Source organism: Plectropomus leopardus, chromosome 2 (genome assembly GCF_008729295.1).
Source record: "Plectropomus leopardus isolate mb chromosome 2, YSFRI_Pleo_2.0, whole genome shotgun sequence".
NCBI classification, from domain to species: domain Eukaryota; kingdom Metazoa; phylum Chordata; class Actinopteri; order Perciformes; family Serranidae; genus Plectropomus; species Plectropomus leopardus.
Genome location: NC_056464.1, coordinates 21026711 through 21052363, shown reverse-complemented (window position 1 = coordinate 21052363; position 25653 = coordinate 21026711). Strand labels below are relative to the sequence as shown.

Sequence of the window (25653 nt, the reverse complement as noted above, 5' to 3'; positions counted from 1 at the left end):
TCACAGATGCGGGTGTGGCTTTAGTAAACTGTGCACTGGTTTCTGCTCTCTCCGAGTGGGGCGGAGAAACACCATGCAATACAGTTGAAAGCAAAACGCAAGAGCTGAAATGAAATACTGTAACTGTAAATTCAGTAAATAACGTAAATAAATTTCCACAATTGAAGGCCAATGATCCACTTATTTCTGAGGCCGTGCAAGCTACTGCATTGTCAACAACATGGTCCTGCAAATATTTCACAATTAAGAGCTTTGTGTGAACAACTGAACTGAATCTATCCACAAAAACTTTGTAAGAGGACTTTTATTTTTAGGAAAGGTTGAGTATAACAGATCAGCCTATATTTGTATTTCTTTGTGTCTGTGACACTGCAGTGAAAGGTGGTTTTGAGTCTGTATGACGCTTAAAACATTGTATTTACTGTCTATTTTTTAAGTAAGAAATCGTCAGATTTTTTCTCTACGGCTGCAGCTGAGCAGCAGCCGAGCCGTGCCCAAGCAGCGCTGTGGACAGTGTGGCTAATCTGATCTGTTAATGCCAAAATGATAATTAAAAACAAAAAAAAAAAGATGGATCTGCCAGTGGGGCACAGGTTAGTTTATGGCTCTCTGAGCAGGTGTCGGCCACAGTCTTTGGAAATGTAGCTTAATTCAGCAATGCATTTCTTAAACAAAACTTACAATCACATGCTTGAGAGCAAATGCTCATCTTGCATCAAGTTATTGCTTTGTGCAAACATTGTGCACTGATGGCAATACTGTATATTTTTAATGTTTTTTGATTAGGACTGAATAGGACTGATAAGTCTACCTTGAGCAGATTTTTTTCTTGAGCTTAGAAAAAAAGTCAAACATGTCCCTTTTTGGACCATCTGTAAGACAACAACCACTGTGGCTACAAGTGACAACTGTGAGATAATGGTAAATATTAGTATAACAGTATTACAAGTAGAGAGGACTCATAAAGTAAGCAAACAGATTAAGTGATGTTTCACAGCAGTATCTCCGTAAACTGTGATAACTTCAGTTAATATAGCCACCGTAAATTAAGTCTGTAAGGCAGGAAGTGTTAAGAGCATTAAAAGAGCAGGGGTGTGTTTTGTTTTGCAAGACTTCAGCTTTTCATTTCTTTAAAAAAAAGTTAAACAATCTCACCTTAAACCGCACACAGAAAAGATAAGACAGACAAACCACCACTGCAATATTTAACAAATCATATAAATGTATGGTGAATAAAAATGCCAAAATAACTTTCCAGAAAATGTTGTAATAAATGTTTTTGATACAAAGAAATATAATTCCACAGGCATCATTTTGATATACAGTACATAAATAATGTAATAATTCAGCTGGGCTCCGAATGAGACTTTAATATATCGACAATAGTTCTATTATCGAAGCCTTGTGGTCCAGTAAAAATTTTGATGTGTTAAAGCTTGATTGTGTAGGATTTAGGGGCATTTATAGGCAGAAATAGAATGTAATACTCATAACTGTGTTTAGTTTATAATCACTTGAAAATAAGAATAGTTTTGTTTTCCTTGCCTTAGAATGAGCGATTTATATCTACATAGGGAGTGAGTCCTCTTCCATAAAGTCCAACATGCTGTTTCTACAGTAGCCCTGAATGCACAAACCAAACACTGGATCTAGATACTGCCATTCGCGTTTTCGTGCCGGCCAACATAACTCTCCCACACATTTGACACAGAGAAGTTTAATTTGGTTGCAATCTGCAACTTCGCCTCTAGATGCCACTAAATCCTACACGATGAGCCTTTAAAAAATGTAAATGTAATCACATCAAAAGCACCTTCTAGTTTTGGTGCTTTAGGATGTGCTATACTGTCCTCTAGTACACAATATTTCATGAAAGCTCTAATGTCTGTATTCAATTTTCTTACCAGTTACACAAAGTGAGTTATATTGTAACTGTAATATCTTTTTTTTCACATCTCAATGCTTATTGATAGCAAAGTGTAATCTATCAAATGCCTCAAGATAAAATATATTAGTGTACTTTTTTAGAAATGTATTTTTTATATATAAAGTTTTATTTTTAGATAAAGGGTTAATGTGATTGAGAAATAGTATTCTGATTGAGATTTACGAAAATTCTAATAATGCTTGCCGTATGTCTTGCAAAGGCTATTGCATAAATATATTTGGTGCATTTTGTAATTTACTGAGTGCAAAATTATCAAGTATGAAAGAAGAAAAGGAGGATCTTTATAAAGCATGATATGTTGTAAAAAAAAAAAAAAAAAAAAATTAAAAAAAAAACATATTTTCTGTATTGATCCTTTGGAAAAAGGGTGACATTTGTATTCCAGAGGTTAAATGCATTTGCAGTGTGTCCTGTCTCTTTGAACATGGACTCAGTGCACTTTTCCATCAGTTGCAGTTTACCCCGGGCTGTGAGGCCAGTGTTAGTGCTGGGCTGAAACCAGGTTCAGATGGCAAGATTTGCAAAGCATCTTTCCATCCAAGGGATAGCAGCCATGCTCATTTGGTTCAGGAGAGAGCTGGATGACGCAGACCTGCAGATAGTAAGAAAGACTTATCAGCTGGTGGTGATTAATGTGTGTTTGCATACTTATCGGTGTGTCCGTGCAGTACACATTGTTTGCTTGCAGATTGCCCTACCTCACACCTGTAGCAGTTCTCATGGTAGGAGCGTCCCAGGCATTTAACATTATAGCTGTCGGTACCATCTTCTTTTGGAATGATTAGCTGGTTGCAGGCGTTACACATTGGAGCATACTTCCTTTATGGGCAGCATTTTAGAGGAAATATTAGACATAGCAAGGCAACTTTATTAATCATTTGAAACCGGAGTAAATTGGCTTGATTTCTTTCAGAAACACAGACAGAAATTAAAGGTTGATTTACAAGAAAATTTCCTGAAATTTAGTAAGAACAGAACAAAACAAAACAAAACAAAAAAGATAGGAACAGAAAAAGAAAAAGAAGATTTTAAAAAAAAAAAAAAGGTAACTAAATAATATAAATAATAATTATTCAATAATAGTTTTCTGGACATTTTACCCTGTTTTTCATTATGACCATCTGATATTTTCGCTCTATATTTTTTCAAACTGATTTTCAGGTCATTTGCTTGTCACATTTTCCTAATTTCTCGCAGTTTGTGGGACATTTCTTGCCCAGTTGTTTGTTGCCTCATCCCTCCGTGTTTTCAAGAGAAATCAAACCAATTTGTTCAGGTTTGAAAGGTGTAAATCCATGTAAAAGTACAAGAAAACTGATGTTGTTTCAGGTTTTAGAGGGTTAAAACCTTTCAAGCACAGAGTCAGTTAAAGTGATTTACCCAAAACAAAGACTGTGCATTAGAACAACTTTAAAAGCAACTCTATGATGTATTATCTCAAGCATTATACACAAACCCTCTCTGGTTAATAAAGGATGATTTTCTTGTTCTTGATTTTTTTTTAAACTATCATACCTGTAGTAGTCCTGAAGGCAATACACTTCTCCAACTTCTCCCTGAGCAAAAGGTTGCTCTCCAATTTGCTGTTTACATGTTGTGCAGGTGAAACAAGAAAGGTGGTACGCTCGCTCCAGTGCGCGGATCACATGATCTGTGATGGCCTCTCCACACGCCCAGCAAAGTTCCAGACTGGCCTAAGAGACCAAACCAAATGGTTAATACCCAAAAAAAATCCTGTATTAAAAGACAATACTGTCCACTAAAAACTAATTTACTGTACATACATATACCTCATCGTGTGTATGACTGCTGGTCATTTTCCAAAGTATTTGTTTACATTTCTGAATTGTGTTTTTTTGCACACCTTAAGCAACTGTTCAGTATTGATGCTTGCAATTAACTTTTTTTCTCCAACTCTGTACAAGTTGATTTTTATACTGTAGTACTGAAAACCAATGTCCATCTGGGATGTGTACAAAAAACACAATTCATACGTGTAACTCAGCAGTGTCTTTGGAGAGCAAATGCAAATGATTTTAGCATGCAAAAATAGTCGTATAGCGACTCAGTCACCAAAACAAATGTTGGCATTGCACAGTTCTACAAACAACAGTACATGTGTTTAATATGTAGAAGATATGTTGTAACTTCATGTTTCTTGTCATTTCAGTTTTCAGTTTTATGTTGAGACAGTGCTGTGGTTTTTGTGTGGTAATGTTAAGCCACAAAGAAACACTTGCTTAGGGTTAGAAAATCATCATGTTATGGCTCAAAATACCCAGTTTAACTGCTACAAACACGGCTGAAAATGTCCTAAACTCTTGTTAATAAAATTCTTGCTTTTGTCGCAACAGACATTGCTGAATATTTCCCAAACATGGGTTAAAAATACATTCTTTTGTCACACTAAACACAGCAGGACAAGTGCTGAAATCTTGATAACGCTTTAACGTCCTGCTCAACCATTTGGCAAAGTGCATTAGAAGTCATTATATGTCAATGAAAAATGTGTTGAATTCAACTCAACCTGATTGAGAAGCTAAGATATAAATGAACTTCTGATCATTCATTGTTGTTAAATTATACATTTAATGTTATCCATTATATATACAGTGAAAAGAATTCATAAATATGATTTTTTTTTTCTGTCTAAAACCATATTTTACCAAATGGTTGAATTGTGATGTTAAGATAACACATTTGTATTTTTCATAAAAATAAAAAAGGATCAATTGTCACTGTTGTCTACCATATATTCAGTGCTAGTCCATTATATATTTGGTAAATTAGTCAGTGCATTTTTTTCACCATTTCTGAGGCTTATTCAAAATACTGTAATTGTAAATATGCCTAGAATCAATATTAGTAAAGGCCTAGGGGTTTTTTTTTTTTTTAAAAAAAATGTGGACCTGTTAACAAAGAAAAAAACTGATTTTTGTTATTGAAGCCCAAAGGAATAAAAAAATGCAATGAAAAGAAACTTCCATTGTTTTTTTCTTGGTGAGGACTTTTAACAGGTTTTCACTTTTATCAATACAAACACTGCTAAACATGTCCCCAACGTCCATTAAAAATGTTTTAATTTTATTAAAATTAAAAAACATTTGTCCCTACAAACTTCTTTTGTTGGTCTTGAATAACTGAACTACATCATGACTGTTAAAAATGTAACATGTCTGTGGTTTGCAGAAACATACAAAGCCATGATTTGATTCTGGCGACTGGGCTGGCTATGCTCCTGTGGTGAGACTTGCATCTCTGTTTGCAGCTTTAGCAGCACCCTGCAGTGTGTTTACTTTATTGTACCTGGTAGCAGTCTTCACAGAGTGGGATTCCTGCCTTGTTGTAATACTGTTTACCAGCCAGGGGTATGTGACAAGATCTACACTGGAAACAACCGTCGTGGTACGTCCTGTTTAAAGCCTCTATTGCAGGTTCAGAGAGAGCCACAGGTTTCCGACAGAAGCCACACACCTCTGCATTGTACACAAACATCAAATGTCAAAGCAGGTTATAATAATGTGTGTACTGTCTAAGCGGAACCGTGTAAAGCCTCAGTGATAAATGTGTAAATAAAGATAATGTTACCTCGACTCTCCTTGCTCGTGTCTTTGTGGATCTCGTGGGATTGTTCATCTTGTTTTAACCCACTAGATGGTGTGCTTGTTTCCACCTTAAATATAAAGCACACTGTTGATGTAAAACTAAACATTAAACTGAGACACATTTGAGTTTGACCTCACAAGGTGAGCCACACCATTTAGCAAATACTTAAATTGAACAGTGGTCACATTTGATGCTAGAGGCATAATTTAGGAAGCATATAGGTAACCCTAAATCTGTAACATTTTATCCCACTTGAAAGGAGATGCAGTAATATTTCAAAAATAAACTTTTCAAATATATAAAAAAATTGAGGTGCCTTTTATGCCTTTCACAAAATTATTTAACCTGTGAAACCTGAGCAAACTGGTTTGATTTCTTTCGAAAACACGGGGAATAAGGCAATGAGTGACTTGGCAGGAAATGTCCCAAAATGTGCAAGAAATTAGTAAAAGGTGATAATAAACTGTTAAAAAAATCTAGGGAAAATGTCCAGCAAGCTACATGTATAAATATTTAACCATATACTTAAAATTATGTTACAGGAAAAAAAAAAAAATTGTTTTAAATGATTTTTGTTTAAGGATCATTTTCTTGTTTGTTTTTGTTTTTCACTTTTCTTCTTTTGCTCATTTTCTTGTTACTTTTTTCATTTTTCAAACTAATGTCCTGCAACTTTTTGGGACATGTTTTGTTAAGATGCTAATTGCTTTCTACCCATGTTTTTTTTTTAAAGAAGTCAGACCATTTTTCTCAGGTTAAGGAATTACATATCTTAAAGATTTGGAGTATCCAAATGATTTCTATTAAATCTAACATAATGAAAAAACAAATAATACATCTATAAAACATTATATGCATTGTGTATGTACACAAATAGGTGCAAATATATAGAAAGGAAAGTCTGCTCAGTATCAGACCTCCTGCTGTAACTCAGCCCACTTTTTCTGCACAGAGATGAGACTGTGATGACGCAAACTAAACATTTCTTTTAGATATCTACAGTATGAAAAGTGCTCAGCTTGTGAAGCAAAAAAGGGTTTTTGATCATTCAGCCATATCTAAAAGACAGCTGTTTTGTTCTTCATAATGTGTTTTGCAGATTATTCTTTACAACCACTGCACAACTTAATACAGCATCTGTAAAAGTTGTGGATAGCTGTAATCCTTCACTGTGGGAAAATAATGACTTCAAGTGCAATGCATTCATGAAAATTTGGATCAAGTGCTTAAAACAGTATATGAGAGTGGTAGACATGAGAATTTGGGTGATGTAAATGTGACAGAGGTCTGCATACCTCTCTGTTGTAAACTGGCTGCTGGCCTGGGGTCAGAGGGTGGGAGAGAGGCGTCTGGGCAGGAGGAGGTGGTGGAGGTGCTGATTCTTCAGAGAAAGATGTTCCCAGAGGTGAAGGCAGTGCAGCAGCAGCAGGAGGAGGAGGAGGAGGAGGAGGGAAGAGCTCTGTTGGACAAGAAAAAATATTTCAACTCACTTTGTAGCAACTTACACACAGTTGTTCTAAATTTAGGAAATTCAGCATAAGATTAATATGAAATCCAACAAAATATTAGCAAATGTGTATATGCACATGTGTATATGCACATGTGTATATACACATGTGCATCCATACGCATACAGATACTGTCACTCAAAAAATGATAAATTAGAAAAACTAATGAGAGTGAGAAATACTAGTAATAATATTAATAAGAAAAATCATAATCATGATTATGAAAAATAAAATAACTGGAAATGCAGAGGCTTATGAGGTTATATCTTCTATTCGTGTATTTTTTATCTGCATCCATAGTCAAACTTTGTTTTGCTTCCTCATCTTGACATCAGCTGCAGAGTCACCTTGATTTATGATCTTATCATAAGCATGGAAGATTTTAGAAACAGGATTAAGGACTATTTGACTACTCAATGCACATATCTGGTTATTGAAAGCTGCAGATTAAAAAGTTTACTGTAAATTGGCTGTTTGGTTTGAGTCTGTTGCTTGTTTCTTGTATGTGAATTTTTCGTGTTTTTGTATTAAACTTTTGTTGTTGTTTTGCTGTTGTGGTTTTAATATTTGTTTTTTGTTAATGTTATCAAGTTCAGCAGCTGTTCCTCAGAGATAATACTTATGTTTTCCAGCCTGATAGTATATAATACATCCTGAATCCAGTGAATGTGAGGAGAAGATAAAAAAAAAACTTCCAATTAAAAGAGTAATATAGTGATTCGGCATTTTATTTCCGCAACACTGTCCGACTCACAATGGACAGCTTAAAAGATATAAATATATATTAATGCTGCAGAACCATAAATATTTTCTTTTTAATTCTACACTTTCATTTTCCTCGTCAAAACCCAGAACCTGCATTACCCAAAATGCAGTTCGACACTTGAATGTGTTATACTAGTATTAGCTATTATAGCCTCAAGCAGAGATAAGGAGCGGTCTGCAGAGATCTGGTAAGCTCGCTTCTTTACACAACCAAACACTCCACAACTCCAGACATTAAGTGGCATCACCTGAGGCAACTTAGCAGCATTTATCAATTCAAATATATCAAACATACTTGTTAACAGACTCTGATGTGTAAAAGCAGTGGATTTACACCTTCAACAATATCAAACATCTTTGCAATATAGGTTAGGAATGCAATAAACTGTAATTTGTATGTATTTATATGTTGTTTTGGAGATTCACAAACTTAAATAAAGTTATGGACATAAACACATGATACAGCCAGGCCCTGATGGCAGCAGTAACATGTAACGTATGTTTCAGGTAATCCAAGTTTCGTCCAGTTGGCATTGAAGCCAACATAAAAATAGATTCATTCATGAATACCTGCACTTTTTTCATCTTCTTGCAGCTTTCCTCTGCTGGCACCAAGTTGGGCAGGTTTTGGGCTCTGAGGGTCTGAAGCTCGGGCAGAGGCACCTGTACGAGTCCGGCCTTTGCTGTCTGCAGACTCAGACTGTGAGTGGTCCTCCTTCTTCTGTCTGACGCCAGCAGGGATGCTGTCACTTGGGCTGACTCGTACAGCGGTGTGTTGCTTGTCTCTGGCCGGGGCACTGTGAGCCTGGAGGACGGGCTGCTGCGGTGTCACAGTGGCTTGGTGAGGAGATGCCAGAGTGATGAAGACAGATGACACCATCCTCTTTGGTGGAGCTGCTGATGCCATGACTGTTTAAACCCACATACAGCCTAACAGGAGGACACAACAATTAGCATGTACACTCTAGATGGCAACATTTAATGTTTTATAATCCTATAGAGACACATCACAGCGTTAACACCTTACTTATCTTTGCTAAGCAACCCTTGAACAAAAGAATAAAACGCAAATACCAAACATGACGTCTTATCATTAACATCTCAATTATTTTGAATCTAAGTGCACACACCCTCTCAGTCAACTTTCTCTCACTTCAGAGAGGTAAACTCACAGCTCTCATTACCCATAATGAATGGTTTCAGAGGCAGAAAGCACAAATCTAAATCATCTGTTTCCTTTAAACCCACTCACTCTGGCTCTGAGCTGCTATTACATACCTGGGAGAATATGCGGTTTTGGGGACAGGTCTGTCCTTTCTTCTTTGCTGTGTATCTCAAAACTCCTGGTTTGTTTTCCCTCCTGCGAGCTGCCACTGAGAGAAGACTTTACTCCGGCAGAGAGGGCGACTATCAGCAGAAGGCCACTCCTTTTCCTTCTGAACCTCCCTCCTCAACTCTCTCGTCCGTCGACCCCTCCTCCTTCTCTGGCTGAATGACAATACCACCTCCCTCCCAACCGTAAAAGGTGAACAGTTAATCTCGGGCAAAGTGCTGTAAAAAAACATGACACATTCATCTACTATGAAAACGCACACACACATACACACACATACTGGCATGCACACAGACACAGAGAGAGAGAGTCATGCAACAGTTGGGCAATGTAACCAAAAGCTCAAAGTCAGGCTTTTCTTTTTTCTTTTTTCTTTTTTTACAAATGCAATATACAGTATCATAAAATATTTCACAAGGTTCTTGCCCTTAAATAGACACACAGCAACCTCCCACTCCTTTATCTTTCTGCATGCCAGCAGGATGTGACTGTACCTGCCTTTTTCCAGCAAGTCTGTATCTCAAACTCTCAAACTGTCCTCTTTCTCTCTCCTGTGCAGCTCTGCCTTATTGTTCTGTCAGCTTTATTTTCCCTACCTCCCTCATTGAGTCTGCCTCCTTTTTTCTTCTCCCTCTTTCCTTCTTCCCTTCCCCCACTACATTATATCACTTTAGCCTTGACTCACTATCAGTGTCACACATGCTTCCATTTGTACCCCATCGACGTCCGTAATGTGCGTTGGTCTCCATCAGGCTCTCCTGGTGGAGCTTTTGAGGTTGAAAACGGCCGTAAAGGAGCCGCAGCATTACAGTGCAATGAATCAGGGCATTGTGCAAGAGGAGATATTGGTGTATTAGGAGGGGGGGGGGGGCAGTGAGTGATGTCTGTGTGAGCTATGAAAAAGCTGCTTTGTTGTGTTTGCTGCTCTCCACCAGAGTGAGTCTAGGCGATATCAGGTCTGCTGATCAGCAAATGTTGTGGTTAGTTTCCGGAGCCAGACCTTGCGAGGTCTACTCCCCTCTTCAGAGTCAAAAAGGAAGGATGGAGTGGGAATCTAACTGTCGAATAAAACTGATCGATGTGGGTCAGTGTGGGAGAGGAGTGAGAGGCATGACCGTGTGTGAGAGGGTTAACAGGAGACGGAGATGAGGAGAGTGATGGGGGTCTCTGTTGTTCCAGCTCTGTGGAAAGGAATGCTGCAGTGATGTCACGGTTGCAGGAGGGAGCATGCCTACTGATGACACAATCCCCAGACCTCCACGCTCCGCCCCCCCAACGACCAAAATCCTCATTAAACCCTGTGAACCTCTTTACCACTTCTACGGCATGACTTTTCAATTTACTCACCAACATCACAATAAAATGCTTCACTTTAATCCTCACTTTTTGGGGTGAGCAGGACAACAATGTAGAGAGAATGAAGGGAAGTGAAGAGGAAGGAACAGGAAGAAACACAGTAAATAGGGAAAACAATGATAATGGCATGTTCACAAAAAGTCAGCTTTGATTTCCTCACAGCAAACATCTGCAGGGATGGAAAAAAGCAATTATTTGAGGGAGAAATACTGTGGTTTTACCCAAATACCTTGAATGGGAGTAAGACTGCTAGATTGCTTTCTGTAAGAGTTCAAGGCAAGTTTATGTATACAGCACCATTTAGGCCTAAGGCAATTCAAAGTGCTTTTACATGGGCACATAAATACATTAAAACACAATTTTTAATTAAAAGACAATAAACAAGAAATGAGAACAAACAAAAAGTCACAGACCTGGATGGATTATTGAACTGGCCCATAGGGTGTAAGACCAGAGGCCCAAAGTGTCAGGGGCCCCCTTAGCAGTCATCTGCAAAATGCCACACTAAGAGACACAATCAGACCTGGAAGAGACTCAAAATGACTGAAAAGAGAGACAAAATGACTACAAAGAGATGCAAAGCCACTGCAAAGTGGAACAAATAGACTTACAAAGAAATAGGATTAAAACAACCAGGAACTGACACAAAATTACTTCAAAAAGACACAAATCAATCACAAAGAGACACAAAACAACTACAGAAATACAAAATTGCCGTACTACAGAGAGACACAAAACCACAGAGAAATGCGACGCTGTGCGTGTGTGTGTGTGTGTGTGTGGTTGTGTGTGTGTGTGTGTTGCTCCAATGTAGTAGAGGTGGTGGGGCCTCCTGCATGTCTGTCAGGGCCCCATTGTCTCATAATCCACCCATGGAAGATTGTTCCACAGGTGGGGAGCTTACTGTGTAAGATATTTCACCTTGCTTGGTGCTGATATTGGTTAAAGGACCAAACTAGTTCAAAACTAAAGTTGGAGAAATGTGAGAGACAGAGACAGAGATATTCTGCCTTTTTAAGTTTGGTTGTAATGATTTATTCAATTCTATAAAAAGTTGAATTTTCACCATGATTGACAGCTGTGTGCGCCAATCCATGCGCTCGCATTCAGTGGAGCTGCACGCAATTGGTCATGCCTCCTAAATCCCTGGATTATATTATTTATAATTCTACATCTGCTTTCACTTGCTGACAAGATTACTTTTCATGAGGAGTGACCTGATCATCATAATTAATATTGAGAAACTCTTCAATTAGTGACATACTGTCAGTATCCGCAGGCCATTAATGCCAATGTGGCATCCTGATGATTATCATCTTAAAATCTACACACTCTACCGACCAATATCTCTGCTATTCATCAATAGTTTTCTTGTATTATTCATAATTCTCAAAGAAAAACTCTCCAAAAATGTGCATCAAAAGCTTTTCAATTGCAGAAATAAGTATTTGTAATTAAAAACTATAATTTCATACATTTTAAAATGCATCCTCTGATATGCCTTCATCCTCTGCTGGCAGATGTCTAATATGTATACACTGTGTACCTTTCATCAGCTTTCTGCTCCTCCCTATTCCACTTCATTACTTTATTACTTGGGCTTGGTGTTATTGCCTGCAATAATCACATTCAAAGAACCTCCTAATTTTCCACTTAACTCTAGACAAGAAAACAGCAGCCATGATTACATGCAAAATTACAAACTCCTCAGTCTTTCCTTCCGTTTGATAAAAGACTCAAAAACAGCAATTTATGCCATCAAGTGTGGCCACAATAATCCTTTTATTATTAAAGTATTAGCATATATTGACCTTCAGTCATCAATCACTGTTATCTGAGGTAGTTTTCAGGTGAACTGTCAACTGTCATCTGAAGATGTTTTCATTGTGTGTTCCCTTGTTTTGTGACTGGAACTCTGCTCATATTTTCTCAAGCTTGTGTCGTCTTCTTCCTAAAAATGCAACGTGACAAATAAATGCCATTTTCTCATTTCTATGCACATTACAAACAAGTAACAGTAATATGGAAAATATACTGGCAAAAGTGGAAGAGATTATTTACACAGACCTTTAAAGCAGCTTTCAGCAGGTCGTAAGAGGGCAGCAGGCAGACCGCTTCACCCAGGAACGTGATGAGGACGTGGAGGACGTCAGACCAGTTCCCCACAGTCAGCATGAGCACCAGTAAGGCTCCCAGTCGCACCACTACAGTGTGCAACAGGGCCTCAGTGCCAGTCTGTCGATTCTGATCCTCTGTGCAAAAAGGGAAGAAAAAGATCATTGGTGCCAACAGCAGTATAATGATGTGAGATGTGATGTGAGATGTGCTGTGTATTGGTGACAACTGTGCATGGGTGACCAAACTAGTTTCCCCTCTAGGGATTAAAGGAATACTTCAGCCCCCAAATGACCATTTGTATGACAATTACTTATCCGGTGTAATACTGAATTCAATCATTTACATGACAAACAATCCAAAATCAGTGAAGTCTTGAAAAAGTGACGCTACAGAGGATCATGTTTAATATAAGTAAAACTACGTCAAAACATCTGTTTATAAACTCTCACGCAACTGTTGCAGTTTAGTCAAGTCTCTTATTCAGTCATATGCTCAGTACTTCCCAAACAGACAATGTTTGACAACAGAGAACTGAGCTAAAAGTGAATCTTACCGACGCTCTCTTCAAAGCCAGACTCCAGTGACAAAAACAATAATTTAACTAATTGAACACAGGAGCGCTAGGTCTATGAGAGTCTGTAAATGGATGTTTTGATATGGTTTTGCTGTTGTTTAGGGTGGACCCCCATAACTTCAGTTACCTTACGCTACCTTATCAAGACTTTTCTCTTTTTTTAGATTCTTCAGTCACCATGGAGACAAGCAATAAAAGTGAGTTTTCTTTACAAATTCAACAAAAGACAAGATAAGTAATTGATATACAAATGGTCATTTTGGGGGGTTGAAGTATTCCTTTAATGTGGTTATGATTATCTAATCTATTTTTTTCTTATTTCATTAGTCAGAAATTCCACAAATAGAAATCACCTTGAATGTAGAACACCAGCATGGTGTAGCAGAGCGTCAATGGAGTCCAAAACTTCAGAGCATCCTTCTGGGACAGGAAGTGGTCATAGACCGTCGCGGTGGATGCCACAGTTGCCAGAGCAAAGACCAAGACAACCGCTCTTTGCAGTGAAGCCAGTATGGTGTGTCCAGAGGCCAGGAGGGTAATGCACTTCCCACAGTAACGCTCTCTGCTATGTAGCGGGTAGAGTCTGGCCACATGGCTCCACAGACTGTGGCTGACACTTGCTAGTGCCCAACTGAGAGCTGCTGCCAGACACAAGCTGAAGGAGCTGTGTGGAGCCCCCTGATGGAGGAAGTCAAGAGTACAGGTGAGGCCGCATCCCAGGGAAAACTGGCTCTGGATGAAGAGCAGGTCCAGGCCTCTGCCACTGGCATCCTGAGTGCAAACAGATACAGCAGGAGCGTGGATGAAAACAGGTCAGATCAGAGTGAGAAAGATAAATATGTTGAATACAAGCACAAATAGTGAAAGTACACACACATATAGACTTAAAACAAGCCTATAACAACATGTTAGCAGCTGCTCTGTTGGTGTATTTACTCACCAGTCCTGCTGAAGTCCAGGCAGACACAGCTCTGAGAGAAAACTCCAGCACTATCAGAGAGGAAACCCTCGAACCCACCAGAGACAGGAGGACCATCAGGGACCAGAACTGGAGAGTCGTTGTCCAGTTTCCTCTCACAGTAGTGAGAGGTGAGGATGACCTCGCTTTGCTTTCAGGTTCAGTCTCAGAAACACTGTATGGAGAGAGGAGGAGAAAATTAGACAACAAATACAATGCACATAAAAATGATATATTTTCTCTGCTGTCTGTGAACTCACTTGCATGTTTGAAGGAAGTAGTAAACTCTCACCAAATTGCACAGCACTGATATTCCACATGCACCCACAACTCCTGTGAAACACAAACACCACGTCCAAAACAAGTATGTAAAGAAATACCCACAAAGAAATTCTGCCATGACAAAAAGATCAATTAAATTTCATTTATAAAGCCTAATATCACAAATCCCAGTCTGTCCAATCCTTCTGTTCCTCCAAAAAAAAAAAAAAAAAACTCAAACGGAGAATCAGCTCACCTTGAAGAAAGCAATCAATTGGGTTTAAATCCAAAGACATCCATTCAGAGGGTCCCAGGATCCAGGAGAAGGGGAAAAACATTTTAATGGTTTCCTTGTAATATCTTGACAAGGACAAATACACAAAAAGTGCTATGATCTCTCACGCATGCTGCTTTGATCCAAGAACCAGATCGGAAACTGCAAATGCTGATTTTCTGAGTCAGAGTGTCACGTTGCCCTTTTCTTTCATCCTGCTGATCAGATCTGAATGTGCTCCATGTTTAAGGTCCAAAGGTCAGGTCTGATTGGAGTGTGGATGTCAATCTAATCATTTTCTGATGAAAGAGGCTGAAAATCCTCTCAAACATAGGATTAGGCCTACAGAGCAACCAGACACCCTATAACTGGCTGTAAACAAAACCACACTTTGCTTACAATGCATCCTAAATATCATGGAATACGGAGCATTTGTGTAAAAAAATTATACAAAAATAGATTTAGTGCTTTTTGTACAAAAAAAATCTTTATTAAATATTATCAACTGCTGTTCAAAAGGCTCAAAGTATCCGTTTACTTTCTGCGGATAAAACCTCAAATCACATGGCATCCTCTTCTTTAGGTACCAGTAGTTTGCATGTCAGTAAATAAAAACATTCCCATCAGATGTTTTTCTTTACATACAACAGACAAGGCAACAAGAATTATTTATTAAACTGTGACAAATCCCTGCAGCCACACTGGGCTAAAAACATGAAATACAGAGTTTAGGTTTTAATATCCAGACAGGTTTTTCATCTCAGTGGTTCTTCATTGATGTGCCTGGAAGCCACGTGTGATATGTGAAATATGAAAGCCTGAGACAGTGCTTGTAAATTCATTATTTGAGGTATTAGAGGTAAAAACCTGATAATTAGACAGAAATTTCACGTAATTGAGAACTTTGATGGGATCTCCTGATAATGTTTGTGCAACATATGTTCGTCTTTATCAAGTATGTGAATCATCCAATCATCCTCCTTGCTTCAGACGTGGTGAGTTTCATTTAAATGATCACTTTGACATTTTGGCAAATTTTTTTTTTCACTTCTTGCAGAGCGTTAGATGAAAAGAAATCAATATGACTCTGTCTACACAGTAAATATGAAGCCGCAGTCAGCAGCCGGTTAGCTTAACTAAGGATAATGACTGGAAAGAGAGGAACAGCCTGCCTGGCTCTTTCAAATAGTAACAAAATCCACCTACGAGCACCTCTTAAGCCTACTAAGGAATATGTCAGGGGCTTATTTTTTATATAAAAAGTGTAAAAATGCTCATTTGCTATGTTGTAGTTATGTGCTGGTCCTTTTCTTGGCTCCTGGTGACCCAAGAATATTAAGTCCAGCACATAATTATCTGTGAAACAGCAAGTTTACATTTTTTAAATTTGGTTTTGCAGATTGAATCAAATACACAGAATGTGTTGATTATCTGGTTTTATGGATGCAGTTAGGTGGATTTTCCTATAGCTGGACAGCGCCAGGCTGGCTGTTTTTCCCGTTTCTAGTCATTATGCTCAGTTAAACTAACCAGCTTCTAGCTGTAGCTTCATATTTACTGTACAGACATGAAAGTGGTATCAGTCCTCTCATCTGACTCTCTGCAATAAATCAAATAATCATACTTACCAAAATGTCAAACATTTGCTTTAAATTAAGTCATTAATCGGGGGACCACTTCAATGGCTGTAACTGAGTCCAGTCAATCAGGCGTTCAGGATGTTTTAGCTCCTTCCCTGGCTCTGGGTGTCCTTCACTGTCTGCTGCCGCATCAGATCCCAAAACAGCATGCTGAGGACTGTGTGTGGGGCCAAACGCAGGAAGACGGGGCCCATGCCTTTATACAACCCCAGCAGGCCCTCAGCTTGGCACACCTTCAGCATACAATCTGAAAACCCATGGTAAAGACGGCCCTAAAACACAGGGATGGAAAACAGTGAGTCTTCAGAGGTTTTATCTTATGCATTTAGCTGGAATACTTCTTACAACAATCTTTTTTGCAAAGCAAGCGGCAACCTCCGATGCTGAAAAATAAAGCCAATGTAAGTGCCATAACTGCAGTTTCTCTAATGGCCACTTGAGGCTGGCTCTGAGTGAATCCCCATTGAACCCCTTCCATGGATTCACTTTGCATGAACCGATATGACAACACCCAGTAAAGTTGTTGGAGAAAACCATGAAGAGCTAATGTTATGTTAGAGATCACAAGTTGGAAAGAACACACCAAAATTAATTTTGTTTGCATTGAAAAAATATGCATAGTCAACAAAAATTGAACTGCCATATGCAAAACAATTTGTTAAAAAAAAATTACAGACAGAGATGCAAGAATTTCCAACTTTGCTCAACAATTTAATGTTGCACAAAGATTGGTAAGTTGAGGCTAGGGTGTTTTTAACAAAATTGTTTTATCGAATAAGTACAGACTTTAAACGGTATTAATGATTTTTGGAGAATTACTATTTCTGCACTGTTAAAATGGCATAACAGTTGGTGAAGAGCAGATTATGACTCATTTAGGATTCAGAACTATAAGTTTGGGGCTTGGGACTTGTCAGTCCTGACTTACTGTTGATTGACTTGACTTGGGACTTGAGGGCAAAGACTTGAGACTAACTTGTGACTGCTTTTGTGCCTTTATAGAGAGCAAGAACAAATTTGATGGAAGTAGTTAACTCACCCTACGAAACTCATCCACCGGCTGGTTGTAGAGCCGCGTACTAATGACATCAAATGGCGTCATACTGATCGCCACAGCGACCCCGCTGATCATGGCAGCTATCAGAGCCGTGAGCCAGCTGTTTGGACTAAACCACTGCAAGGAGAGAAAGAAACTGATTGTTTACTGATGGTCTGATGGCAGCTGTTCAGTTACATGTGCTGTAAATATTTCAGCTGTTCGTCACATCTACCTGGGAATGTGACACCCAGTCCTTGGCGGAGGTGAAGGTTGCGAGTTGAGCAGCTGATCCAACCATGACTCGAGGCACAGCCCCGTTCACACCTCTCCAAAGACCAATTAAACCGTCTCTTCTATAGATGGTAACAAAGGCATCAGACACTCCCTGAAAAAGGCAGAAAACAAAGACATTGTTTTGTTTGGAGAGGCAGATAATAGTACCTAGTGAAACAGAGAATGTTTTTACATCATGTGGTGGTAGTACGTAGTGATAGAAATGTGTTTCTGATTGATCAAAAAGCCTTTTTCATGCATATAACTTTGACTAAAAAAGCCCAAAGTAGGTTGTAACAGAAGTTTAATGTTGTGTGTTTACATGAGTATCAGTGCCATAATCCACAAAGTATAGGCCCACATTAACGTTACATGACATCAGTACAAGTTTAAACAACAAAATACATCATTTATTAGTGGTCCAAGGTAATTATGTATATCTAGTCAATACCTCAGAATTGTACTGTTGTGTTATGTATCTTTAGACTTGTACTTTACTACATTTCAGAGGGAAATATTGTTGGTTTTGATCCAATCCATTAAATTGACAGTTGGAAATGATAACAGGGCAGATGTCCTGCCTGTCCAGCTGAGGGAGCAATCAGTCCAGCCCAGCTCATACATGGTGCATATAAAATATGAGATCACTGTATAAAAGATGATGCAATATTTTATGATTAAACTGCCAAGCTGTGTATGCAAAGCAGTTAGAGTTTGCACTGCCTTGCTGTTTATACTTAACTTTATCATTGGTGACAAATTAAAAATATATAAAACTGTTAAGCGCTTTTACTTTTTATACTTTAAGTGTCTGTAATACATGCTTTTACTTTGTATTTTAAATCAATGACTTTCTTATATTGCTGTTCAATCTGCAGTGTGCCACTTTACCTGAAAGGGACCGTTCACCCCAAAATAAAAAAATGCAAATTTATCCTTTTGCCTGTGGTGCTCAAAGTGCAAAAGATAGATTTTGAAAAGCTCAACAGCAATGTCTCTTTCCGGAAAATATGATCCCGTTGTGAACATTTTAGGAACTATTTTCTCTTGACTGAACTACACCCAGCATCTATATCACCGTGCAGAAGGAAATGTGCATCTACTCATGGACGGGAGGCTCAAGCTCGTGAAACTAAAGTTAATACATTTGAGTCCAATAATCCACTTTATTTAGTTTATGCATTTTACATGAAGTTGTGATTCTCCTTATAAGTAAAGAGATGTAAACAATCCACTAAACTTAACCTAACACTAAATAGCAATACCTACTTGTACTGTTGGGGAGTGTAGTTTCGTAGAAGGAAAATATTTCCTACGTGAAACTTCTCAAAACAAGATCTGTGGATTATCTTGAGTAACCGGATCATAATTACTGCAAAGAGACATTGCTGTTGAGTTTTCCATTTTTTTTTGTTTTTTTTTGGGGTGCTTTGAGCACCACAAGCCGAGCGCCATCCAGTTCCACCTCTACAGCTGATATCTCCATCACTCAGCAACTTACACCAAAACAAGTCGTAAACAAATAGCACCGCAGGCAAAACAAAAAAAAATGTGTATTTTTGATTTTGGAGTGAACTGTCCCTTTAGGTAAAGCAGATATTTAAAATAACATAATTCCAGATAAAACAAGGTATAATCTATTTATGTGTCTTTCTTTGAACGTGTCCGTCCGTGTCCGTCTTACCAGATGGTTGTGCTGGTGACCTACTGCGATGGCTTCCACAGTCTGAGCCTGCAGGTGGGTTTTGACCTATGAAGAAAAAGCAGCACACGAGATAAAGTGTGCATTCAGACTGCACTTGATTCTTTGCCAAAACATCATCTGAGTACAGACAAAACCAGACCTGTTGTCTCTAAGTCGGATGATGTCTGAGTCAAGTGCCAGAATGAGTTACGTAACAATTACAGGTACCTGCTAATGCTGACCAGGTTTGAGTCACTGAACAAACTTGTTATCAGGAACCTGTCCTGGCAAATTTGTCAGTGAATCTTTTAACCGAAAGCTGTTTCAGCGTGCACAAATCCAAGAAGTCTCTCCACTTGACCTCATACAGAGTGTCAATAAAATAACCTTGAGTCCTCCTTCTCTCACTCACTGCCAACACCAAGGAACCACAAGATACTGTGTATTTTTATCAGCAGTCGGTAGGTTGAAGCAAAGTGCAGGGTATATTTAGTGACCTAGATATAGACAAATGTGTGCGTAAAACAATATTGTCTTTCCATGACAGAGCAGAAGGTCAGATGGTTTTAAATGTATTGACTGACAGCTGAGACAGAAAAACAACAACACCGCTGCTGTCGCATAAACGGGGACGTGCAGAGGACATTCATAAACCGAGCTGCAAATCAAGAGAAAGTCACATTTGAGACGGGCGTCAATTTCATAACATTACGAGTCTCGTCTGCTTTTATAGATGCACATTAAATCAGACAAATAAAGCTAAATTGGACCTGGGTGTGGACAAGTCGAGGGGTATGCAGATATTGCAAAGTTATTACATGTCCATCTGAACAAGATATTGTTAGGTCAGCTTATAATCATATTTTTCAATTTATTCTAGATGTCCTTAAATTACACATCCTCTGTGGGTGTGTGACTCTGAGCACACACACCCACATAATGTCACTGTGCCTCACGAGCCCTCGTACAGGACAAAAATAGATCAGGACATTTGAGACGCCTTTGAAAGTGAGCTTGTTCGTGCTCCCATCGCCGTTTGTGATGTATTACTATACTGCTGTTCAAGTGCCGAAGGGTTTGCAATGTCACGTCTGCAATGTCACGTTTGAATTTTTTTCTTTTCTTTCACGTTATTAAAACCGCTCATTTATTTCTCACAGTTAGGAAGATGCTGTTCTAATGCATCTTTTTCTTTTTAAACTCCCTTTAGTACATTTTTATATTTTCCTCCAGTGGATCAAAAAAAGTTATTGTTAAAGGGTAGGCTGAGTTCTTTTTTTATATATTCAAGCAATACTCACAAGTCCATATATTCATTGAAAGAGTTATTGGTGTATGTTCATACTGGTCTTGGACTGGTTCCCTTTCTAAAGTGAGTGTCTTCCATATTTACAGTATTTTTACAGCAAACAAAAACTGTGTCAATATACATATGTTCAAGAGAGTGTGCGGAAATGTGAACCTATCCTTTAATGTCTTTAAACTGTCTTAACCAAAAAACTTGGAAACAACTACAGACTGTGCAGAACTAACTAACCAGAGCTAAGAACAATCACATCCCAGCGGTTTTTAGCTTTTTTACATTAGCTCCCTCTTTGTTTTAGGATTGATTTTAAGATTTTATTGATTACTCTGAATGCTCTTCATGGCCTGGCACCAGATTATATTTCAGACCTTTTTAATCCCTTATGAACCTTTGCATAGTTTGGGAGGCAGAGGTCTTTTGTCCGATCCACAGCTCAGGCTGCAGACTAAAGGGAGCACAGCTTTTAAAATCAAGGCTCTGGAACGACCTGCCCGAGGATATCAGGCAGTCAGTGTCTTCATTTAGGTTTCTGCCATCATTAAAGACATTTCCACCTTAAACTGATGCAGAAAGAGGCATACATCTGTGCATTTAAATTCACCTGCTTGCAGTAAATAAAGTGTTTGATGCTCAAAAATTCCGGGGAACAACCCACAACCCCACAGTTTCATATGTTTTCTCTCAAATGTTGCAATGAAACCTTCGCCCCCAGTTTGACGCACATGCAAAAGTGACTAATGTGATGAACAATAAACACCTCTTGCTTCACAATGTTGCACAAACTTTGCAGTGTGTAAAGAGACAGACTCAAAGGGTGCAAACATGGTCTGATATCTGGTCACAGATGATGACCAGTGCGCAGCGTTATTCAGACAGCGTGGTCTGTTTGCATAGAGAGTGTAATACTGGAACCTTTTGCATAATATATCTGATGCTTGCAACAGAAGCACTTCACTCATATCATCTTTCCTCACCAGCTCTTGTCTTCTTCTAACTTGTGTTAACTGTTTGGCTGTTAATTAACTTCTTTGGTTTAACATGTGTGTGTCGAGTGTAACTTTATCAGCGGATAGACTATCAACAGTACATGGGCTTTCTATTTCCTGTCAGGTCTAGTTTTTCACCCGTTGGGCTCACTCACTCACACAGACACACACATATACTACCCCAATAAAAATATACCTGTGTGGCTTGTAATATTTACTAATTTAATAAAAAAAAACTTTATAGAGCTAACCTAATATGAGTGAAAGGGGTATATAGATTTTATTTTTACTTTACATAATTTGTATCTGGGCATATTTCTATCCTTACAGGGCGCAAATTGTGTATAGTTTAGCCTCTTCTTTCCCTAAAAACGTGCTCTGCTGTGAACCTTTGCACATCCCTTGTTTGATATTTTTGTACTTCCTGCACAACACTGTAAAGCTTATTCTGAAAAGCCCATGTTGTACATGTTTGTTATGTGATTGTACTTTTTCTAAAAGTGTCTTTGCATTTTTTTCATTGGATTTTTTTCTATCCCACATTTAAATTCTTGAGTGTTGCAGTACTCTGCCTCATTTTTATTTCCCTAAATATGTTTATTGTATGTTTAATGTTTAAGTAAATTCCTTGTAAGTGAAAACCTACGAACTCACCAGGTAGGCAGGAGAGGCGATGAAGGCACCCAGCGCCCCGGCACCTGCCCCTGCCAGCAGACTCCCCCCGTGGTACGAGGTGATGCCCAGAGCCTCACAGTAGGAGTAGGAGCCCAGCCTCACACCGTTCATCACCCCCTGGTACATCAGCCCAACTGAGAGCCCCTTCTGCAGGCCCCGGAGCCCGTCTGTGCGGCCCACCACCCACAGGGCCTGCAGGACTCCCCGGTAGTGTCTCTGGTAGGATCCCCGTGCACGCAGCTCTCCCTGCAGCTGCAGGCGAGTCTTTACAACCTCCAGAGGGTTGGTGAACACACAGGCTGCACAGCAGGCGAGAGCGCCCAGGGCGAAGTCCAGAGGAGGCCAGACAGCTGGAGGGGGAGGCGAGGGGCCGAGGACGCTGCGGGGAACAGCGGGTACAGAGGCGGCCATCCTGTGGGGAGGCTGGGCGCCAAACACAGAGTCCTCCGCTGAAGTTTTCAGCAGCTGAGCACTCGTCATCCCTGAGGAGTGTTTGTCCTGTTTGTGCCTGTGATGACTTGTCTCAGTTTGTTTGGGATCAGGAAGAGTTTGATAAAGAGCAGCAAAGTCAAATTCTATCAGCTTTAGTGATTTAATATCTGCTTTGCATTTTCCTCCTGCGACACTGCAGGTCACCGTGACTCTTCTGTGTCCTTCTGTTGCTGGCTTCATTGACTGACAGGCTGTCCAAACGAGGCACCATCTGCAAGACAATGTATTCATGATGAAGTAAACTTGAAGAGAATTAATTGGAAATTATTTTAATAAACTTTTTTTTTTCTTTTTTCACATTTTTTTTTTTTTTTTTTAATTATTTAATGTTTTGGTTGGTTTTGTCTAATTCATTTAAAATCATTTAGAGTGTGTTTTTTTCACCTTCCTTTTTAAATTAATTTTGAGCTTTTGGGTGTGTTTTTTTTTTTTTTGTCTGCACAGGGTATTTTATGGTACTTTTAGTACTTAAAGTAGATTTTGATGATTACACTTACTAACTTAAGTTTCATTTTCAAGGCACAACTTTTACTTGTAACATAGTATTTTTACATGACGGTATTAGTACATTTACTTAAAGGATCTGGATACTTCTTCCACCACAAACTCTAACAAAGTATCATTACTTAGTTACATTACACTGCTGCTCAGACCAACATATGAGGACAGAGAGTGATTGTGCGTCAGAGGAGAGTCCTGCTGGAGTGAAAACTCTCAGGTTTTAGCTCAGATGACACACATACTTTAAAAACCTGTCAGGAAACTCTCTCTGAGCTTGCAGCATGTTACATTTAAACATCACCTGCCAAAACAGGCAGACATCTTTAAGAGCACACAAGATCACCTGGCACACACCACTCCACTCCAATTCATTCAAACCAGTTTACAACAACACAAACAAGCACAGCACAAGCACCAGAGGCCAACACACTCACACACAAACCTCCTCTCCCGTGCCTTTAGCAAACTTCATAAAATATCTCTTAAATTGGATGACTTCATTCACAAACTCACAGTGTTCAGTGATCCAGTGCAGCTCCATTCTTCCCCCCTCTCTCCTCCACCATTGTAAACATGTGTTCTCAGCACATTCATTGTCAGAGTCTCCTCCCTCCTCCTCTCACCGCAGCCAATCCAGCTCCAGTCGTGTCTGCCACATCACCATGTCCTCCAGTCTGCACCAATCCCCCGGCTCTGCTCTGCCCCTGCTCCGGCCCTATAGGAGCTCTCTGGGTAAAAGGTTACTGCTGGTCACAGAGGGGGGTGGAGTGTCTGAGGGAAAGGAGAGCAAGGATCCAAACACCGACCGAGTTAAGAGTCCAAACGAGGTTAATCTGCTGAAGGTAGTGGAGATAATCTCACAAACAAAACAAACAAACCTGTGCTCTGTTTTTCCTCTGCACCGTGTGATTTCATACATTGTTTTCTTATGGGCAACAATGTTTGAGAGACATTCAGAGCACAAAAGTTAACTATGAGACAGAGGAAATAACGTGGCAGAAATGTGTTGTCTATTTAACGTACAATTCAAAGAAATGATGCCACTTATTTAGATGACTCCTCTGGTCTCTTTTCTCTGTGTGCGGTGTGCAAAAACAACAAAACACTAGAGGGCGCTCTTCTACAGCGTTATACTTTGAATTAGTCACACATGACTCGCAATGACGCTGAATTAATTAATCCTTTAAAAACTGAGAATATTGGTTTGGTTTCTGTTAGAAAAATAAGAAAAGAGCAATGAGTAACAAGAGGAGAAAAATTTGAAAAAATATATAATAATAATAAAAAATAATACATTTAAAAAAAAAAAACAGAAAATGAGCACAAAAATAAAAGAAGAAAACACCTAAAAATGTACTGAAAATGTGTATTTATTTTATACATTTATTATATTTATCTGTAACATAATTTCAAATGTAAAATTATTTTAATTAGAAATATAGTTTTCTGGATATTTCCCCTATTTATTTATTTTTTCTAATTATAACTTTATAATAACCCTTTCTCTCTTTTTGAAAACTTAATTTCTAGGGTAAAATTTCTTGGAGTATTTGTGACATTTCTTGCCAGTCTGGTCATTCATTGTTCAGTGTTTTAAAAAGAAATCAAACCAATACGTGTTGTCACCCTTGACAGTAAAGACAGTCAAATTTGGTTTGTGTCGAAGACAAGGATGTGGACTTTGATCTCAATATTGTCCTGCTACTGGGGAAAATTTTCATACATAAATGTAGATACTTTAAGACAAAACCCAGCCTGAACCACTGAAAGAACGAGTTCAAACTCTTTAATACAATAAAGCTCTTAAACTATTACACTCATTACTGTTTAAACTGATTTGAGATAGCCCTGTTTTTGTTCTGTTTCTAAACTTTTGTATCTGGGTTTTTTATCTGTTGCTCAACCTTTAAGACAGATGTTACTGAACAATCAGTACTCGAAATGTACCTTGTTTGTAACCGAAGGTCAATAAAGAACTAAAAAAAAAAATGCAACAATTGTATGCAGCTGTTCAGGAGCTTTTGATGGTTTCACGTGATCTTCCTCGACAGATAGTTTGGCTGTAATTATTTAAATTTTATTATAGAAACTGAATTGTCCAAACATGTAAAAAAAGATGTCGCTCTCGGTCTGTCAGAGCATACATCATGAAGGTTTGACAGTCCAAAAGCTCAGAAAAAAGTGAAACACCGCATAGATACAAGTGTGCAGAAATCTTTTTACCAGTATTAAGCTGTGTAGAGCGGTGGTCGTCCTGCATCATTATGGAAACAAAATTGTGAAAATAAATATCACTATATTTTTAACATTTAAATATCTAACCATCACTCTGAATTTACCTTTTTGAATTTTCCAG

The 25653-nt window shown here is 38.7% G+C and overlaps 3 protein-coding genes across 3 annotated transcripts; all 3 read right to left on the bottom strand.

Moving 5' to 3' along the window:
- Positions 1 to 289: 289 nt before the first annotated feature.
- On the bottom strand, positions 290 to 9300 carry LOC121950253 (filamin-binding LIM protein 1-like). Its single transcript, XM_042496199.1, has 8 exons — positions 9106 to 9300; positions 8398 to 8757; positions 6850 to 7013; positions 5537 to 5621; positions 5255 to 5424; positions 3464 to 3642; positions 2647 to 2767; positions 290 to 2540 (listed from the first exon to the last, which is right to left on the bottom strand). The coding sequence occupies exons 2-8, from the start codon at positions 8732 to 8734 to the stop codon at positions 2430 to 2432; spliced, it is 1167 nt and encodes a 388-aa protein (XP_042352133.1). The 5' UTR covers positions 8735 to 8757; positions 9106 to 9300; the 3' UTR covers positions 290 to 2429.
- A 2991-nt stretch (positions 9301 to 12291) lies between these two features.
- On the bottom strand, positions 12292 to 14814 carry LOC121959843 (transmembrane protein 82-like). Its single transcript, XM_042509362.1, has 6 exons — positions 14684 to 14814; positions 14427 to 14499; positions 14149 to 14341; positions 13562 to 13979; positions 12584 to 12768; positions 12292 to 12467 (listed from the first exon to the last, which is right to left on the bottom strand). Exons 1-6 carry the CDS (start codon positions 14763 to 14765, stop codon positions 12375 to 12377), a joined length of 1044 nt encoding a protein of 347 aa, XP_042365296.1. The 5' UTR covers positions 14766 to 14814; the 3' UTR covers positions 12292 to 12374.
- Positions 14815 to 15173: 359 nt separating this feature from the next.
- On the bottom strand, positions 15174 to 23908 carry slc25a34 (solute carrier family 25 member 34). Its single transcript, XM_042504804.1, has 6 exons — positions 23811 to 23908; positions 22284 to 23007; positions 19338 to 19403; positions 17613 to 17765; positions 17381 to 17515; positions 15174 to 16613 (listed from the first exon to the last, which is right to left on the bottom strand). The coding sequence occupies exons 2-6, from the start codon at positions 22974 to 22976 to the stop codon at positions 16425 to 16427; spliced, it is 1236 nt and encodes a 411-aa protein (XP_042360738.1). The 5' UTR covers positions 22977 to 23007; positions 23811 to 23908; the 3' UTR covers positions 15174 to 16424.
- Positions 23909 to 25653: the final 1745 nt, after the last annotated feature.

Coding starts and splice junctions, on each gene's coding strand:
- LOC121959843 (XM_042509362.1), bottom strand. CDS start 14,765: ATGTTTTTCCCCTTCTCCTGGATCCTGGGACCCTCTGAATGGATGTCT. Junction 14,500..14,683: donor AATTGATTGCTTTCTTCAAG/GTGAGCTGATTC, acceptor TGTGTTTCACAG/GAGTTGTGGGTGCATGTGGA. Junction 14,342..14,426: donor TACTTCCTTCAAACATGCAA/GTGAGTTCACAG, acceptor CTCTCCATACAG/TGTTTCTGAGACTGAACCTG.
- LOC121950253 (XM_042496199.1), bottom strand. CDS start 8,734: ATGGCATCAGCAGCTCCACCAAAGAGGATGGTGTCATCTGTCTTCATC. Junction 7,014..8,397: donor AGAAGATGAAAAAAGTGCAG/GTATTCATGAAT, acceptor CTTGTCCAACAG/AGCTCTTCCCTCCTCCTCCT. Junction 5,622..6,849: donor AGCCAGTTTACAACAGAGAG/GTATGCAGACCT, acceptor TTTATATTTAAG/GTGGAAACAAGCACACCATC.
- slc25a34 (XM_042504804.1), bottom strand. CDS start 22,976: ATGAAGCCAGCAACAGAAGGACACAGAAGAGTCACGGTGACCTGCAGT. Junction 17,766..19,337: donor GTCACCAGCACAACCATCTG/GTAAGACGGACA, acceptor TGCCTTTTTCAG/GGAGTGTCTGATGCCTTTGT. Junction 17,516..17,612: donor ACTGGGTGTCACATTCCCAG/GTAGATGTGACG, acceptor CTCTCCTTGCAG/TGGTTTAGTCCAAACAGCTG.